General features: G+C 37.0%; 2 protein-coding genes across 2 annotated transcripts; one reads left to right on the forward strand and one right to left on the reverse strand.

Annotated features, from left to right (window-relative positions):
* The first annotated feature begins 4890 nt into the window (after nt 1–4890).
* Nucleotides 4891–6099, forward strand: LOC121427861 (opsin-1-like). The gene has a single exon (XM_041624433.1). The coding sequence runs from the start codon at nt 4891–4893 to the stop codon at nt 6097–6099; it is 1209 nt and encodes a 402-aa protein (XP_041480367.1).
* A 4089-nt stretch (nt 6100–10188) lies between these two features.
* LOC121427701 (multiple inositol polyphosphate phosphatase 1-like) lies at nt 10189–20041 on the reverse strand. Its single transcript, XM_041624224.1, has 4 exons — nt 19332–20041; nt 16767–17022; nt 11872–12094; nt 10189–11045 (listed from the first exon to the last, which is right to left on the reverse strand). The coding sequence occupies exons 1-4, from the start codon at nt 19914–19916 to the stop codon at nt 10607–10609; spliced, it is 1503 nt and encodes a 500-aa protein (XP_041480158.1). The 5' UTR covers nt 19917–20041; the 3' UTR covers nt 10189–10606.
* Nucleotides 20042–20256: the final 215 nt, after the last annotated feature.

Consider the following 20256-nt stretch of genomic DNA (forward strand, 5'->3'; position numbering starts at 1 on the left):
GCCAATCACGTCTTTCGTACACTTATACACGTCATCAAATTCGAGTCAATTCAGAGACCGATGGGAGGCGTATATCAGAGAGGCATTTTAGCGCTTTTTAATTGGCGATTTCCACCTTCTGTATTACTGTCGTTATTTTTGAATGACCAAATGATAATCCCCACATCATGACCTTTCCACTGATATATAATAAGGCCATATTCATAATCAGTGTATTTCTCCTTAATGCAGTAGAGTTTTTTAAAAGAAATTTTGAGTTGATATACAAGATCTTGTTGTAAATAGTTTAAATGAAGGTCATAAAGGTAAGCTTAGTTTTCTGCAGAGAAAGGGTGTTGTAACTTTGTTATTCAAAGGTGGAGACTCGATGGAATTAGGTAACTGGCTACCAATTACATTACTTAATACTGACTACAAAATACTTGCTACAGTACTATCAAACAGACTCCAAAAGGTTTTGATTCATTTAATTAATGAAGACCAAGTAGGGTATATCAAGGGCAGGAGTGGTATTTATAGTCCCAGAACAATCCAGGATGTTATAGACTACAGCATAATTATTTGACAATACCGATGATGCAATTGTATTCTCCGATTTTCAGAAAGCGTTCGACACGTTAACATGGAAGTTTATTGATGCTTGATTAAACATATATGGTTTTAAAGATAGTTTTAGGAAATGGATTTCAGTTATATATAATGATCCCCATAGTAATATATTAACGAATGGATGGTTAACAAGAAATATAAACCCATCGCGTGGTATAAGACAAGGCTGTCCCTTATCCGCACTTTGCATTAAAACCCTTGCAAATCATATAAGACAAAATAATAATACCATAGGGTGAGTATTGGTTATAAACATGAAAATAAAAATACCTTCAAGAGTTGTATCAGGCAATACAGCTATTAATATCATTCGAAACTTTGAAACATATTCTGGAATTAATTTAAATGAATACAAAACAAAATCTATTTGGCTAGGAAACAACAATTCAACATATGATATATTATGGGAAGACGTTTATGTTAAGTCTTTCGGTATTTATTTTTGTAAAAAGATGCATTTTAGTCTAGAAATGAATTGGTCTGAACAAAGAATATTAAAAATTAAACAGTTGTTACAAATATGGAAACAGACGTTAAGAGTGAAACATTTTAATATTAAATTCGTTGATTATGTCGAAAATAATTTATGCAACATAAATTCTTTCTTGTCCTCAAGAAATAGTAAAGGAGCTCGATAAATCATTTTTATTTCCTATGGAAGCGACGACCCGCAAAGGTGAAACGGACTAATGTAGTTAGCACAATAGAGGAAGGTGGCCTAAATATGTTATGTTGAAACAAAAGGTGCGTCGTTGAATTTATTTTGGCTTTGTAAATATTTGAGTGATGAGTTAAATCCTCGATATAAATGTATGTTTGATTACTGGTTTCAACAACTGGGTGGTATAAAAGTTATTATGAATTGTAAATACAACATTAAGAACAAATGTTTTTTTTTGGAAAACAGGATACCTTATTTCTATTATAACTTGTTATCAACGTTTTTTCTTATCAAAAAGGTATAACTATTCAAGAAATATTCAAGCAGATATACAGCATAATTATTACAAAGAAATGGTTTGGCTAAATAAAGATACCTTATTTAAATGGAAAATGTTATTTTATATGAATTGGATAAACTCTGATATTTTGTTCGTGGGGGATTTAATGGATGATAATAATTGCACTTGCTTATATAGCGCTTAATACTTTGTTAGAAGTCTCTAAGCGCTCTACAGTATATGCAGCAGATGATAAGGGTTTTCTACCTATAGATAAGATTAGCGCTAAAATAGTACTTAAAGGGGAATGAAACCTTTGGAACAAATAGGCTTGTGTAGAAACAGAATAATCAAAGAATAAGAATATAGAAAGTTTGAGAAAAATCAGACAAATAATGAGAAAGTTATGAGCACTTGAATATTGCAATCACTAATGCTGTGGAGATCCTCCTATTGGCAATGTGACAAGGATGTGTGATGTCACTGATGAACAACTTTCCCTTTGGTGGACTATAAAATACCCTCAAAATGTCTCTTTTTGCTTTTTCTTATGATGATACAAACTCTTTATCCATGATGTATTCTTAAAAAATATGTATTACATGCCCTCATGTAGAAAGAACACATGATCTATGGATAGATATGATAAAAGAGGCAATTCAAGTGAAATATATACTAAAGTAATGGGGAGAGTTGTTCACAAGTGACATCACACATCTTTGTCTCATTGCCAATTTGCTATCTCCATAGCATTAGTGATTGCAATATTCAAATGCTCATAACTTTCTCATTATTTGTCCGATTTTTCTCAAACTTTCGTTGATCTGTTTCTTTGATTTTTCTGTTTTCACACAAGCTATCTTGTTCCAATGGTTTCATTCTCCTTTAAGGATGGAAGGTTGTACAGTCAACATACGCGTATAAGACACGCTATTCAGTTATGTTGCAACATGTCTTTTTGTTTTCTAGTGACAAGTTTATTGCAAAAGAAGTATTCGGAATTTAGATCCAATGTTAATGTATATAATGATATTAGATTGGTTGATAGTATTATTTCATTAATTAATACGTTCAAGGTATTTGACTGTATTTACCAGTTTGGATAGCTGTCTGGTTATTTAATTTAAAGTTTGTTAAGGACAATGTATTGGTCAATTTTAATTTTAAGTTCATGTATAATATTTTGGCAACACCAGCTAACCTTTTTAAATGGAAATTAAAAGAAAATGACCAATGTTTTTACTGTAATAAAAAAAGGTGATTGCAGTCATATGTTTTTCTTTTGTAACATAATGATAATATTTTGGAAAAAAAGTTGAAGAAAATGTTTTGTTTTACCTATTAGGCCTAAGATATCGTTTACAGATAGAAGAAAATGTGAGATCCAGAAAACCATGTATTTCCCTCCAGAAATGGAGGCAAATGTTAGCACTGTGAATACATTTTGTTTGATGAATAAAGAAGACCAGCAATGGTTATTTTACAAAAATACCTTCACATTTTATTACGTTGTCTGTTCTTTAACATGATGTTTTTACTTGATGATTTATGATGATTATGATTATATTGATGATACAAGATGATAATAATGAAGATGATATGTTCATTCCCAATATTTGATGATAACTATAATGATGTTTATATTCTGATGATACATAATTGTAAATATGATGGCATACAATGGTGATAATGAAATACGATAGATTCTGTTCAAGATATATACGATGATAGATCATGACCTTACAACGACAGATAATACAATGGCATCACAAATTTGGTCCTAAAATTTGCGCGAGACATGAAAGTGAAAGGTCAGTGAGCAGCGATGTGAAAAAAAAATTGCGAAGCAGATATATCGCGAAAATTGTCGAAGGAGAATTAGGGTTAAATGTTAATCATATTCTAACCACATTGTAAAACTTAAACGTAACTCTGTCATGTCTGTCATGTCTGTAGTACTATAAACACATGCAATATTATACCTAATATTATACCTAATCTATACACATGTAAATACTATGTTCGTTCCATCTGATTTCCCCTTTTGTATATAGGCCTGACGAAGGCCGAAAGCTTGCAATTTAAAAGGAAACCTGAGAGCTACGTCTAACTCGTCGTTATTTCTGTCTTCCAAGTTTATCTACACTAAATGATGAGTACCTGCACTACTCGTTGTACTGAGGGCCCTCTTACATTATACACATACACATTCACACACGCATATATATATATATAAACATTAACTTTCTTGTTTGATAAATGTCACAAATTGTTTAAGATAAAATAATTCGAAAATTCGTTAAAAAAATAAATCACACCTCTGGGAAACGCTTTATCATGACGATGTTATTCAACTCCCAAAGACCCTAATGTCGTGCCTAAAAGTACATCATCCTGTCCCTGTACTGGGCCTCTTTTTACCGCCGAATCATTGCATCTATGTTGTTATTTATTCATCTGTCCTTTTATGGTTCAATTTTCTTTTTCCATTTCTGACCACAATCTATTGGGGGAAAATCCATCGAGATATCAACCATTCCTTGAAACTTGTAGATAGATAGAATCCAAGGGGGCATTGATCGCATTTTTATTATATCTGTGCAAGGAAATCCCAACTTGCTACAAATTATAACAAACGATGAATGGCTTTCCTATAAGGACGGACCTAGGGGATCCACGTTCGATTCTCTAGCATGTCTAGTGAGACCTAAATACGAATTTTGAGCTAATGAACCATACAAACCACAATCAGTTATGAAATAAGAACTGCCAGTTATTCGAATGAATCCAAATCAAACTCTGCAGCAGTCAATCTGTCTTATGCAATCAACAGCGCTTTTTATCCTCTGGAAAAAGCGCTATATAAATCCAATTATTATTATTATTATAAGTATTTTTTTTAAGCAATAAGATGCTTGGTATGATTTTATTTTTTTATGTATGGTTGAGTGATTACGAAACTTAAAACAGTATGAGCAAGTAATCACCCGATTACGGCGATGGGAAATTTGTTTATATCTTCTTCTTTTTAGTCTGGTACAGTCCGCCACTGGCGTATTTTCGTACGATAATAAGTACGATAAACTATCGATCACTCAAACTTTTAAAACCAATTATACCCATTTGGCTGTGATTTTTTTGTTTCCTTTGTATATCTTATATTTTTCAAAATCGTTCTCGTCGGGAAATGATTATTGTTCTTTCAAAATATTGGAAAATCTTCTTTAAAAAACTTCGTTACATCTAAGTTTCGTAAATATCTGTAAAAGAGGGCGCTTCAGCTATATAAATTGCTGTAATGTTTTTTGGGCAGCACTCTTGTCATCATCATTACGACAAGATGGAGGTGATGCTCGCATTATACGTTGCCTATATGGCAGTCAGCAGCTTCGTGGGCATCTTCGGAAACGGTATCATCATTCGCGTTTTCCAGAAAAGGCAACAGAAAACGTCAACTGATATCCTTATCATCGCCCTTGCAGTCGTCGATTTTATCAGCAGTGGACTACTCATTGTGGCTATCATATGGGCGGCTACCCTTAATTTCAGAACGCGGTTTAACTGCGTATTTTTTTGGTTTTTTCGACGACTGTTTGCCTGCGAATCTGCGCTAATGGCCTCCATCATTGCCATCGATAGATACATTATGGTGTGTAATCCCTTTAAACTGAGAACGTCGCGAAAGAAGGCCGTATTTTGGGTTGTCGCCAGCAACATCATGTGCACGTTCATATGCTTACCATTCATTCCTTACGGCAATGCAGTCGGTGCAGTTTGTATTTACAAAGGCCCCATTGGGTACCACTATGCCTTTCTGTCTGTGATGAACCTGATTTATCTGTCTGCGTGCATTAGTTGTCCGGTTTGCTATTCCAGGATTTATCGCAAGATCAAACGCCACAACCAAGATACTGCCTACATGCATACTGGTGTTACTTCTACTGCCGTCCCATCAACGAAGGACTCTGGCATCTCGGAATCGCCAAAGAAGGAACTTCACGGATCAAACGACCAAGGCCATGACAGTGGAGACCATGTCTATGTAAACAATGGCGAACATTCTCCGCAAAGATGCGTTCCTGAGCCAAATGACAGCCAGGGTGATACAACACGTTCCCGAATATCCATGGGCAACGACCACGCTCCCATTCCTGCCATCTCTGGCTCGGTGGGTGTCACGAAATCTTCGAGCCCGACGGGTCATTGTGGCGCGAAGAATCGAGTTTCACCAGCTGACGTTCCTGGACCGGCATCAGTGCCTGCTCCAACTTCCATCGCTAAACCTCGCATTCAGAAGGACAGAATGACCAAGATGATGTTTATCGTCACAGTCATTTATGTCATTTCCTGTATGCCGGTTGTGATTCTTGAAAATCTGGGACAGAAGTACATCGCGTTGATGCAGCAGAGTGCCGCAGGAGAAGCGACAGTTAACTTCCTCTATCAAGTCCGTCTGATCAATCACATCGTCAATGTATTCGTCTACTATAGCGTCAATGAAAAATTCAGAAGGGAGACACATGATTTGTTTAGGTACAAACGCAAGTGACATGAAGTGAGTGATCATTGATAAAAATTTCACGTGACAGTTTGCGATCAATCAGTTCACCAAACGCATTTTTTTGTTCTCTCAATATTCGTAGTCTTGCGAATTTTCATCACGAAATGGTCGTTAATTTACTGCAACGTCGTAGAAAATATTTCGTGTTTTAATGATTTACAGAATGATTTTGTTATTTCTTTCTGTAAAATCTATTTTTAATTTGTTTTCTTTTGTAAAATCTTCTGTTTTTATAACTGTGCATTTGGAACATGGCACATTTCTTTCTCCAATGTATTCAAAATTCTTGAAGATTTTCTTTTAGCAGCATTGTAGATTAGCCCTGTTGGATCCTTGGTGATCTCACATATTGTTTCTTGTTAATAATTTACTGGTTTGCTTTTATGGCTAATCACCGATGTATCAATCTATTAGTGTGTTTTTTTTAGATGCTTGTCAAATAAATTCAATCAACATCGATCGATCGATATTCCTAAGTCCTGTGAAAATTTTATGATCGAAATTTCGAAAAGTGGTATGAATATCAAATCAAATAAAATGCAGCTTATTGCCAGCCTCATAGAAGGGAAAAAAACGAATTCAATTCTAAATTGGAGTGAACCGATTTTTCCATCAGCCACAATTTCAGCAGGAATTGGACTTTACTCCAACCACAACGCAGTCACGCATAAGTTTGGTTGGTATTACTTGCATTACTCTGATTTTAAAAATAAGATCATTTATTTCTTTATCTCTCGTATCCAATGCAAACTGTTATTTGTTAAATAAAAAAGGAGTACTATAATCTGATCGTGTAGGGTGGCTTTAAGAAGTGTTTTCAGCAGCGTTAAGTTGAGAAATGGCGGTGTGTCACAGCGGACACAAGGATCAGCAAGTTCCGAGGTGCAAGGAAGTCGGTAGTCGCGTCCAATTGTTACAGTAGGCCAAACGATTAAGGCAATACCACGAATATTTCTATCTGCGTCTTAACCTTTTCAATTAATCATAATATCGGATAATGTTTAAACAAGGAATGCATATGTTTTAATTGAAACCTCATAACTTGGGCCATCTTCGTCCATCCCACTGCAGGGTGTATGTTATAAACATTACAGATTTTCGTGCTTTGATATTTGCTAAGAAGGAAATGAAGGCACTATACACAGAATTATCCTTGATTGATTAGTGTTTGTTTCACATAATGTTATTGACTTTTATTCTTCCTACATCGTGTACAAGTAAAAATATTAGTTGTAATAACAATTTGGCTGCCCCCACCCTGGTCGATGTCTCGCTCTCTCTATCCGAACCCAATCTAAGGCTCGGTTATACTTCGTAATTCCGAAGGTTCGTAATTCCGGAACACGTAAATTGCCTATACCTCGATGTTTGTTAATCCGAAAACGAAAAAGGGTTCGTTAATCCGAAAAGGAAATGAGAGACGTTATTCCGAAGATTCGTTCGTCCGAAAACAAAATGAGGTTCGTAATTGCGAAGAATCGTTAATCCGAAAATGAAATGAGGGTCGCAATTCCGAAGATTCGTTATTCCGAAAACGAAATGAACAACGAACCTCATTTCGTTTTCGGATAAACGAACCTTCGGATCGACAACGAACCTTATTTCGTTTTCGGATTAACTAACTTTCGGAACAACGAACCTCATTTCGTTTTGTGATAAACGAACCTTCGGAACAACGAACCTTATTTCGCTTTCGGATTAACGAACCTTCGGAAAACAAAGTTTCGGAATTACGAATGTATACGTAAGGCTCATCCTTCCTATCTATGTCATAATATCGCATGCAACTCACAATCCCCTTCATTCTCTATCATAAGCTTGAAAATAAACAAATCCCTCAAACGGTTGGCCCTGAAAATGCAAAACGTTGGATTTTAAGTTCTAGCCTTTGTAATATAAGTTCGTTCAAAATTGTTCGTTAAGAAAATTTACCGAATCGAGTGATTACGAAGATGATTTATTGGTTGCGTTTTTCTTTTTCCCAATCCTAATGTTCCCATCATCACAGCATGTTTAACATAACTTTTATAGATATCATCCTAAAAAAGCATTCAATGAATCAAAATTATCAAAATGGAAATTTAAATTTCATTCGATTTAATCTCACACGTATACGGTAACATATTAAAACAATTCGTACATCACTTTTTAGTGAAACTACGATGATTTCTTAAAGCTATTATACATTATTCTATTTTAATCACCTTCTTAGTATTACGGTTGTCATTATTGGTTCTCATATAATTTGACGTAATACTGAGGTGAACATTACATTAAAGGACAAGTCCACCCCAACAAAAAGTTGATTTGAATAAAAAGAGAAATCCAACAAGCATAACACTGAAGATTTCGTCAAAATCGGATGTAAAACAAGACAGTTAGGACATTTTACGGTTTTGCTTAAAGGACAAGTCCACCCCAACAAAAACTTGATTTGAATAAAAAGAGAAAAATTTAACAAGCATAACGCTGAAAATTTCATCAAAATCGGATGTAAAATAAGAAAGTTATTGCATTTTAAAGTTTCGCTTATTTTCAACACAATAGTGTTATGAACGAGCCAGTTACATCCAAATGAAAGAGTTGATGATAATATACATCTCTGTGATGACATCACTCACTCACTATTTCTTTTGTATTTTATTATATGAAATATGAAATATTCTAATTTTTCCATCATTGTCCTGTGAAACAAAGTTTTATTTTGCCCTGAACACGTGGAGTTCCATTAGTTTAGCATTTTGTGCTTCAGGCAAGGAGGTCCTAATCGTCAAATTCGTAAAAATTGAAATATTGTATAATTCAAACAATAAAAAACAAAAGAATTGGTGAGTGAGTGACATCATCGACTCTCTCATTTGGATGTAACTGGCTCGTTCATATAACTATTTTGTTGAAAATAAGCGAAACTTTGAAACGTCATAACTTTCTTATTTTACATCCGATTTTGATGAAATTTTCAGCATTGCTTGTCTGATTTTTCTTTATTGATTCAAATCAATTTTTTTCTGAGGTGGACTTGACCTTTAATTTCACAAAACAGTTCTAGGCACAACCTGGCTGGTATGCAAATGAGGAGACTATGACGTCATCCACTCACTATTTCTTTTGTATTTTATTATATGAAATATTATAATTTCCTCCTCATTGTCAAGTGATACAACAATTACTTCCTTCGTGAACAACTGCAATTAGCATTATTCAATACTATATGGTTCAATAAAGTTGGTCCTTATTGTCAAATCTTCAAACAATAAAAAACAAAATAAATAGTGAGAGATTGAAATCATCGACTAACTGCCCCAGACATGCTAGATGTGCATATCACTGTTTTGTGAAAAAAAGTGACACTTTAAAATGTTTTAACTTTCTTATTTTATATCCGATTTTGATGAAATTTTCAGCACTAAGCTAGTTTGATTTTTCTCTATTCATTCAACTCAGCATTTTCCTGGGGTGGACTTGACCTTTAAATGTCACACAATAATGCACATGTAGCTCGTGCGGGGATCGCACGACCATCGCGATGCATCGGTTGAAAATATGAGAAGCAAGGGTCTCGTTTGTACGATTCCATGCATAGACTGTGCATCGCGACTGAACTAAGATTGCCAGATCTCCGTTCAATCTTCACCAAGCCCAAGGATTGCTACTTTGCCCGAGTACCCCCAATACCAATCAAAACAAATAGCAGCGCACCCATCTTCGTTTGAATATGACTTGTGGACAAAATAGTAACAGGAATAGCATCAGTGGTGTAGTTTTTTTTCCTCAATTGAATAAAAAATAAATACCCAGGGTCCCGTTGCACAAAACTTACTATTATAGAAACTTTGCCATCCAATGGTATCTTTCATGGTAACAATGCTCATCAGCCAATCAAAATCAATCGTTCCTTGAAAGTTACCATTGGATGCCAAAGTTACCATGATACTAAGTTTTATGCAACGACGCCACGATTTCAAATTTCCCCTCTTTGTCCACCACTTTCATTTCATAGGGCTGATACCTGCTCTCCAACAACGCTGCCCTGTATACCACTAAAATGCCCCCCAAATCGCAAGCAGGAAGATTTTAGACAATTATCGCTGCCAGGAACAAATCCTTTTGCAAGATATTAAAGTGTTCATCTAGTATAAAATGCCCCTTACAAAAAAAAATTGTGCTATGAACCAAGATTGCAATGGTATGTTGTGGACAGAAATCAAGCATGGGTTGTGCACTCGAACGTCTATGGATTTAGAAAAAGAGTAAAAATAATATTACTACTCAATGAAAGTTTGATATTGAGTGGCATCGATCCTTGAAGTTGATTGTGATAATCTAGGTTTAGCCTTAAGTATGCAAATTATTCACATTTGTACAGAGGTTGTTACGATAAAAATGCACGACTATTAAGACTACGTCATCAGTATATTCAAAGAAACCCCATCAATAGAGTGTTCAGCATTGATCGTTTAAAAAGGAAGATAAAGAAATACAATTAACATATGCTCTATGGCGACGAAGGGAAAGACGCAATTAGAGCACATATTAGTGTTAAAATGGACACCTTTGAAAGAGCTTCAGCGCCACCGACTCCGGGGTACAATCCATCGGTGCCGCAGAGGGCGTCCCATTGGCAACCATCCGAAGAGGTTGTGAGATGCGACTCCACCTCGTCATATGCGCAGAAGAAATCCTCGCAGTTTCCGACCTTGATCGGGAGTTCGTTGTGAAGAACCAGTACGCGGTACTGCTCGCTAGGACACTGGAAAACGTTGAAGCTTAGGTGACCGGACATCGGTGATATACGACCGCTTCTCCAGGCGCGGTTCACGCTGACGTCATAGTTGCTGGCGAGTAGTTTGGGCGTGTCCATGTACAGGCCGAGAATCGCCAGTAAAGGTTGAAAAGTAGATGAATGGCCGAACTTGAAACTGCCTCTATGGGTTCTGCAGAAAATAAAGTTGAGAAAAGCCTTGATCAGACCTTGGTGAGTAATCGGAGTAAAATTGTACAATGAATGTATAAAATTTCTAAAGATATTATTGTATCTGATCACGAATCAGAGGAAGGGTCAGAGGGAGCCCGGTCGGAATAGTGCCGTCTGTACAGAGATACTCCGATCTTCCTCCGACCATTAAGGATCCCACGTCTGATCAACGACAAATACTCAAAAGGTGGGGCGACTTATGATAGACTGCTGTCAATGCTAAGAAAGTATTGCAAAGGAAAGGAAAATGAATGTTCTGCCTGGAAAGAAATGAAATGGTGTTCCCACGTCCCTGTGCTCATCCGTCCATGCAACACTGGACTTTCTTAATTTCCTTACAAACTTCATTTCTATTTTGCTTATCTCCTCAGGTACTTCTACTCCTCAATAATTTCACCTATTAAAAAAGTTGATATCTTTCTTACAAAGAGTCTAGTTTAATTCAATTGGTTTACTATTATATAAAGAAAGTGACGTCACTAATTCAGAATTATATGCTGGAGCATATTGCTCTCAACAAACGACTTGGTTCAATATCCGGTGACACGACATTTGCCCCTGAGACGTTTGCCCCGACCTGAGTTAGGACTGTAATAGAGTATATGGTTCAGAATAATTTAAATATAAGAATTAGGGTTTAAGGAAGTAAGTGTTTATGTTTGGCCATAGAGCTACTGTCGTTTAATAGCAGCTTCATGGTTTGGCGAATTTTCCATTGGAACAATTGTGGCCGGAGCCGTTATAGAAACCAAATTAGTTTCCATATTTCTTAATCAATATCTTACCTATTTGTCATAACTGAAGTCATATATTTTAGGATATCATCAACGAGTGGGCAGGCCATTTGGTGATTGATGTCGTAGCCATAACCCTCTGTCCAGTACTGCTTAAGATCAAGCCAGTATTCCACTGCCAAAGACTCGTTATTTGAAAAGAGGTTGCACCAGGGGGATGAGCCGTAGAATCCACTTTCATAGCCACACATATGATGCATAACTTCAAGGTCATCTGTATAGGTTCGATAATATTACACGATGAGAAAAAAGTGCTAATAAAGTTATTTCGTTAAATGTTAGCCTGGTATTACAGTATGTCCAATTCTGAGCCATCCAATACATGTATAATTATTTGGATACTTTAATGGTAATTTTGTTCTAAAGACGTTAATTCTCCCTAAGATTAGTGGTGTTGTGGCCCAGTGGATAAGTCTTCTGACTTTGAAAGAAAGTCGTGGTTCGAATCTCAGCCATGGCATAATTTCCTTCATCAAGATATTTATCCACATTGTGCTGCACTCGACCCAGGGTGACAGCCCGCTAGACCGAAGGTCCACTAGACCGAGGGTCCGCGAGACCGAGGGTCCGCTAGACCGAAGGCCCGCGAGGCCGAAGGTCCGCGAGACCGACTTTTTTCCCTTCATCGGTTGCCGGTTGAAAGCTTGATATTCCAAGCATTTTGGTAACAATGATTAAGATGGGTAACTAAAAGAACAATTGACGCAAGCGCGCGAGCAGAAAATTTTGATATTTCGATCTGAAAAAAATTGACAGTTTAATGGACGTTTTTAATAAAGAACAAGATGTATATCCAACCAAATATCATTGCAAATCGAAGCGGGTTTTTTTTAGGTTTACTTGAAAACGGGACATTCTATTCACCTATTTAATCATGAAAAGTATGGGTCTATTGCTAAAGAAGTGATGCGAGCGCGAAACGCGAGCTGAAAATTTTTATATTCTACTCTGAAAAACGGATATTTTGAGCACGATTTTGAATAAAGAACGAGTTGTGAATTTCAACAGTTCAATTTCGCTTGCCGGTTTCTGTCTAACATTACAATCTTTTTTTTTATTTTTACACATCCGGAATTATAGGGGGGGGGGTAAACGATATGTTTGCCTCCCCCTATCTTCCCCAGGATCGATCGACGCCTCTGGGGAGCGTTTCATCAATATTTTCATCCGACAAGTTGTCAGATCTGACATCTTTCCTTGATTCTGATTGGCTGAGAGGCACTGTTCCTATGGTAACTGTCGGATATAGTGGTACTTAATTGTCGGATAAAACGTTCGACAAGTCCTTTCATGAAACGCTCCCCAGATCGTAAGTTTATATTGTAAGTAGCAGAAACACCCCCTCCCTGCACCACACCCCCTAGAGAGACGTTTCGTGCGCGCAGTACGTGTTTCGCACCACCGCTAGGGCGGTGGTGAGCAGGCGCGTGCTCGCATTATAATTTGTTGGTGAGATATGTGTCTCTTTCTCATAAGTTATGAAATACCAGCAACGCCACTGATTCTATATAGTTACCGGGAATTATTTGGCACCCCCCCCCCCCCCGTTAAAAGGCACCTGTTACGCCACTGCACCGAGGCGTCTTAAACCACTCGACCGCGGCAATCGATGAAGGAAAGAAAAGTCGGTCCCTCGGTCTCGCGGACCCTCGGCCTCGCGGCCCTTCGGTCAAGTGGTCGGACCCCGACCCGGTGAGGTGAGGTGAAAGGGTACCCGGCAGGATTAATTCCTTGAATGCATGAGCGCTGAAAGGCAGCTCGAGCTAAAGCTTGGCTAATAATAATAATAACAACGCGCCTCGGAATAGAATATTTCTAGATAGATGGCGCTATATAAATGCCTATTATTATTTTTTATTATTATAAAGTGTCAAAGGACTGCTTTTGAAATAGACTGGCATTAAAGGGGAAGTTTACTCTGCAGTAAACTTGATTTTGATAAAAGCAAAACAACAATTGGAATACATTACTTTGGTGAAAATCCGTGGAAGTCACAATAAAGGAGTATTGATATTTTGTGACCTCCCAAACGAGCAGCATATATGTCATGTGATATAATTTCCATAAAATGTGAAAGAAATTTTTATTTAGATAAACCCTTTTTATTCATCGAGAACCATTAGAGAATATGATTTTTTTGGAATTGTATCACACGACATAATGAAGCACTATACAGTCTGGTTTTCTATCCCCTTTCCTTTCGAGGCCTCCATCCCTTTAAGATGGAGGTCTCCCACATTTCTATATATATATGTTCAGTAATTAATATATGTATAGATATAATTTTCACAGTACAGTTGTTATTTTATAATGATTTATGTACATTATTCATTATGTTTGAAAAAATATTTGCCTATTATGTAATATTGAAAAAATTATTAGACTTGTATATACTTTGTTTTGTTTTGAAATGTGGAAATAAAATAAATCAAATGAAATCAAACAGTGTAGAATTTCTTTACTCTCTTTTTCTTTGACGGACTTTAATCAAACCTTTTTTCTCTATTATGCTTTTTGTGAATTCATTATGATCAAGTTACATGGTGAACTTCCCTTTGAAATAATACATATTCCGAGGAGCTCAGTGAAGATACCATACGGACAAACATATGGATAAATCTTTAAATCATCACTAACAACCTCAAATAAAAAAAATATCACAGATAATAATATGAGCCCGTGAGAGACATGTGATATCCATGGACGGCCACATGCACGAGAATATACCAATCTCAGTTGTTATAATAGTTTAACCTGCAAACATTGTAGAGATAATGTATTTTCAATAGATCAACAGATATTCGCACTCGGTTTTCTCTTCAGGACGCTATATCATATACACGGCCTACATGTTAAATGTGTAATAAAGAGATACATTAAGTGTATGTAGACATCAATACATATAAGAATGGCTTTTATGCAATTTAAGCGTAAGTAGTTCCTCAAAAAGCAGTGTGCACTATGAACGCCTAGCCTAGCCGGGTACACTGTAAAAAATGAAGTGCTAATTTAGCACTTACAGCGCTTGTATAGTGACCGCACTACGAGTGCTGATTTTCTAGTTTAAATTTAAACTTAATTTTTTACAGTGTAGGAGCGCCTTGAGCACCTAACAAGGTGGATATGTGCGCAATATAAATACCCTATATTATTATGATTATTATTTTGTACCCAAAGCGATTCACCTATTATGCTCAGAAAAAAATGCACCCCTGTCCTTCTCCCTGTCTTCCTATCTCTCTCCCTCTCTCCCTTAGTGATTCTTTTACTTTAAAGGAATTAAGGAACAGAAAATATCTCAAGAAAACCTAGGAATGCATGAGCTCTGGTAGGCATGATAGGAGGAGGAAATATACACCTAACATCAATTTCCTTTACCCCTACTCCCAAGCCTTGGACAATCTCCAAAATGACACACACTCGGGGCACATAATGGGGGCATAATAACTCATAATGGAAGAATACACTCCACTTCGTAGAAAAAACAAGGAGGAAGAGACATAACGAGGGGAAATTGGAAGATTTTTGAAAATATTAGATAGGGAAATCAAAGTTAGACGATCGAACAGACCAGTCTGCATGCTCAGACTCTTGGATTCGCATCGTGGATAATGCAGTCTGAAGCAGTGAGACTAGATTCGGTGGCACATTTGAGTCTGTACTAGCAGACTACTGATGTAGGGTCACCAATCCTGCGTGTATTGTTTGATATTGCATCCATAATATAAAGAATAAAAGGAGAATGAAACCTTTGGAACAAGATAGCTTGTGTGAAAACAGAAAAATTAAAGTAACAGATCAACGAAATTTTGAGAACAGTCGGACAAATAATGAGAAAGTTATGAGCATTTGAATATTGCGATCACTAATGCTATGGAGATCCTCAAATTGGCAATGCGACAAAGATGTGTGATGTCACTTGTAAACAACTCTACCCATTTCTTTTGTATATATTTCACTTAAATTGCCTCTTTTATCACACCTATCAGTAGATCATGTGTTCTTTCTATAGGAATGCATGCAATACGGATTTTCAAAGAATACATCATGGTCAAAGAGTCTGTATCACCATATATAAAGAAAAAGCAACAAGAGACATTTTGAGGGTATTTTATAGTCCATCAAAGGGAAAGTTGTTCACATATGTGACATCACACATCCTTGTTGCATTGCCAATGAAAGGATCTCCGTAGCATTAGTGATTGCAATATTCAAATGCTCATAACTTTTTCGTAGTCCGTTTCTTCTCAATTTTTTTTTGTTCTTATTCTTTGATTTCTGTTTCAACATAGCCTATTTGTTCCAAATCTTTCATTTCCCTAATCAGATCAGCATTAGTTTTCGTAAAAGGGGAAACAGAAATGGCTAACTATAATGGTAGTGAAAAAAAATTCAATGAAAGGTCAACTTGAAAGTACTGATTTATTTCGACCTATGATAAGTGGGCAGTTAAGTCTACTTCTCCTTGTTAAACATCAGCCTAATATTGCATGTTAAATGGATATGTAAGACAATGCATGGATGATCACACTCAACGGTCGCAATTAAGTTTACATTATTGACCGTTGTTCTGTTTATGAATTAATGTGCCCTATTAATAATGCGAGCCACTTTTATATACAAGATCATTAACCATTTATCACAGCCAAGTCAACTTCCCTGTGAGGCCCCGAGCGCGGTTGACTTTGATGGATTTATTTGATCGACATCAGCAGAAGTGAGGCGCTGTATTTCGGAAAATTTGGCACAAAACCTTTGTAAATCGTCATCGAGAGAATATACAATGAAGGCCTTGAATGAGAAAAAATATACATCTATTTTTTAGTTTTTTTCAAACATCATTACCTCTTAGATAATTTAATGGAGGAAAGCGGGACTTGGGTCACCTTTTGTCATGTTCCATGGTGATGTCCATCCTATGGGGGCGAGTTTATTGGCCACCGATTGATAGGCCGATGTGAGTTCTGGTCCCTCACCGAACCTATCAACTTCGATCACCGCGGCATCGTTTTCGTCGACGTCGGTGATGAAGTTGGTACAGCTCTCGTAGAACTTCAACAGGAGGTCTTCGCCTTCGAGTGCGTGGTCGATGACTACTGTTTCAGCGTTCGTCGTCGAATTGAACGTACAAGTTAATTCGTCCTATCAACAAGAAAAAAGATATAGTCACAAAACATTTATTCAAAATAAAAACTATTTATGCAGATCGATCAACAAAAACTGAAATGTGTATGATTTTTGCACAATGTTATTTTTCTACTACATATTGTGCTTTCAATGACCTTGATTTTTTCAATTTTCTAAAATATCATTTGGCAGTAGGCCTATATTGGCTAACGACCATTACTGATTAATTAGCAGCCTTTATGTTTTTGATGTCCTGTTTTCTACCAAAGGCACCATTTATCTGCTTGTTTTATACTAAATATATTGTTTAAATTTCCTTCTTTCCCTTCAATGTCAGATATAAAAAAAACGCTAAAATATCAGACACAATATTGAAATCAATATCAATAATCAGTGCGCTAAAAATATTATAAATCATCGGTGACAGGGCTAGAAGTGTCAATATTCGTAATTTTGCGAGATCGTTATTGTCATGATTGCACTCAAATCGAATAGAAGAATGGAATGAAATCAAACAATACAGAATTGATTTTCAAACCGTGTAAAAGAATAAAATGCTCGCATTTTTGTTTTGAATATTGGTGTAGTATACACATCGCATAGACTGCATTCACGTTCCAAATATTGCGCTCGTCTACGACTCGTGCCATATTCACGCAATGCCATGTGTATGTTATATGTCCCAAGTAACTCGAAAAGAAAGCCAATATAATCACTATCGTTATTTTGCACAGAAACCGAACCGTCATTGTATAATTAAGATCTGGGATTTAGACATAATCGATTCTATACGGAATAATGACGGTACGTGGGCTCATATTTTGGCTGTGTGCGCAACTAACATTTTGTAACACTGAACAGTCCAATAACATGATAAACTATTGCGCTGTAAAGTTCCCATAAGCTGAACTCTTGAAATGCACAGGAAAGGCAAGGTGCTTATCATATTAAACTCGATTAAATTACATCATCTGATATACAAATGTACATTGCATAACAATAGAATGTATTACGTCGAACAGTCAATATAGCAATGAATGTTTTGGACTTTGATACATTAAATTTCATCATAATTATGGGAGCATTTTGAAGACCGTATCAAAACTAATACGAAGAACATAGTTTTACCATTGAAAACGCAGAAAGCTTCCAGGACCCCTACCAAATAGATTTTCTTCTTCTTCTCTTCTTCTTCGTCTTCTTCTTCCTCTTCTCTTCTTCTTCTTCTTCGTCTTCGCCCCTCCATAATTCTTTTTCTTCTGTTAAACGCAGAAAAAAAACACTCCGGAAATATTCTCATATCCGCTTGCAATTTGAGCCAAAATCGCTTCCTACGTATGCCCCCCCCCCACCATATAACTTTGTTCTTATAACGCAGTTCTAATATTTAACAAAGGAGCTATTAACACATACATGTAGCTCCATGCTTTAACCATGTTTATTAAGGAAGTGTATATTGATAGAAATAGGATGCTTGTTGAAAACGAGTCCCATCATGCCCTTTACGTCATATTCAATGGCAGATTCATTTTATAACATAATATCCCGGCAGTAACTGATAAACGTGTATGTAAGTAAAACCATGCTTACTGTATGAGGGTAACTTATGCATGCTTATATAGGCTCGCCATACAGGAAATGCCGGGCAGCGGCAACCATCCCCACCCCCTCCTTCACCCCCCCCCCACACACGCACCCATGCACCCTCCTCAAACACACACTATTTTCATTAACATGTTAAAAGATACTGAGACAGTGGATCATGAGATGAGCGAGAGAAGCATGCAACTATATTTTCGCCATATAACTATGCAGTGTCCTGTTCATATGTAAAAAACAACAACATAGCTTTAATATCCACAGGACTATATAGATTACCTGTAAGTTTGAATAACTTTTTTAATATGCACTGGATATATAATTGGAGACACGACTACGTCTTCCGCTTTGAACAAAATATCAATTGACAAGATCCAATTTATGGCGAATTGAATTGAATTGGAAAAACAGCTCAATCGAGACAAACGTCAAGGTTGTAATCATAAGGAACATGAGGAAGATGTGATTTCAATAAAACTGTGTTATGACTCGCTCTTTATGTTTTTTGACACTACAGCTGAAGTTTGGAACATTAATGGACTTCAAGTTTATTTGCAGCTTTTAGAAAAAGTTCAAATAGGTAGAGCCAAGGTCATGAAGGTGCGAGCTTGAATTGTCACACACCTGAAGAGGGGCAGCTATTGGGACTGTTCATTCTACCAGAATAATATTGAAGATAATGCAGTTTGTATTTAGGGCTCTATTCATGGATTGAATTAACTTACCCTTGTTGACGATTTGCTCGAGACGGTACAATTTGCTTCCGGACCTTGAAGACCGTTGATGAAACCTTGAGCGCTGTCGATCGTCCGCTGTCGGTACGTGCCTTGGAAGTCGAATCCAGAGAGACCATCTTCGACGAACAATTCTGGAAGACGCTGTTTGATTCTTGTACCCAACTCTTCCATTTCAGCAAAACCAGCAGGATGTAGAGAGCCTTCCAGAGCTATCGGATAAAGGTTATCCGTGATGTTGAGCAGGTAGTCGAACTCGTCGTTGACGCCGGTCAGTTTCATCCTCGCCAAGATGGCATTGTAATCTTCGATATCGCCATCGCTTGGGTAGCGGAGTCCATGTCGATGGACTACATAGACGCCTGCTGGATTGCAGCCGGTCAACGACTCGCTCTCCCCGACATCTCGAGCTATCGCCTGCCAGTCCCTCAACCGCCGGGCCTTTTCGTCGGTTCCCGGTTCGAAGCTCGTTTCGTATCCAGTCTTCGTGCTGTAACGTGCTGTTGGACCTGCTGGTCCTTGACCATGGGCGCAGGCGATGGTGATTGCAAGAACTAACATTAGTCGAAGATGCATTTTGGGAGTTGGTGTTTACACGTCCCGCGATGACCCGCACTTTAACTTGATCTGAGTTCGAGCGATCCCAGGGAAGTCGAGCGGGCGTGTAGTGTTCCGGGTTTAACATTTACTTCGGAATAACCTTAATGAGCAACGTCCGAACTCAACAAAAGCGTCTCATTTGTCGAAAAGTTTAAGTTTAAGTTTAAGGGTCGGAGTTTGAGCGGGAACTAGACACAGCATTATAGTGTTCGATGTTTTAGTAAAATATACAAACGATTGACATTGAACTTTATTTCAGTTATATTTACGTGTTGTTTGTAATAAATTATACTGACTTGTGAAACAATTAGAATCT

Source organism: Lytechinus variegatus, chromosome 14, assembly GCF_018143015.1.
Source record: "Lytechinus variegatus isolate NC3 chromosome 14, Lvar_3.0, whole genome shotgun sequence".
NCBI lineage: Eukaryota > Metazoa > Echinodermata > Echinoidea > Temnopleuroida > Toxopneustidae > Lytechinus > Lytechinus variegatus.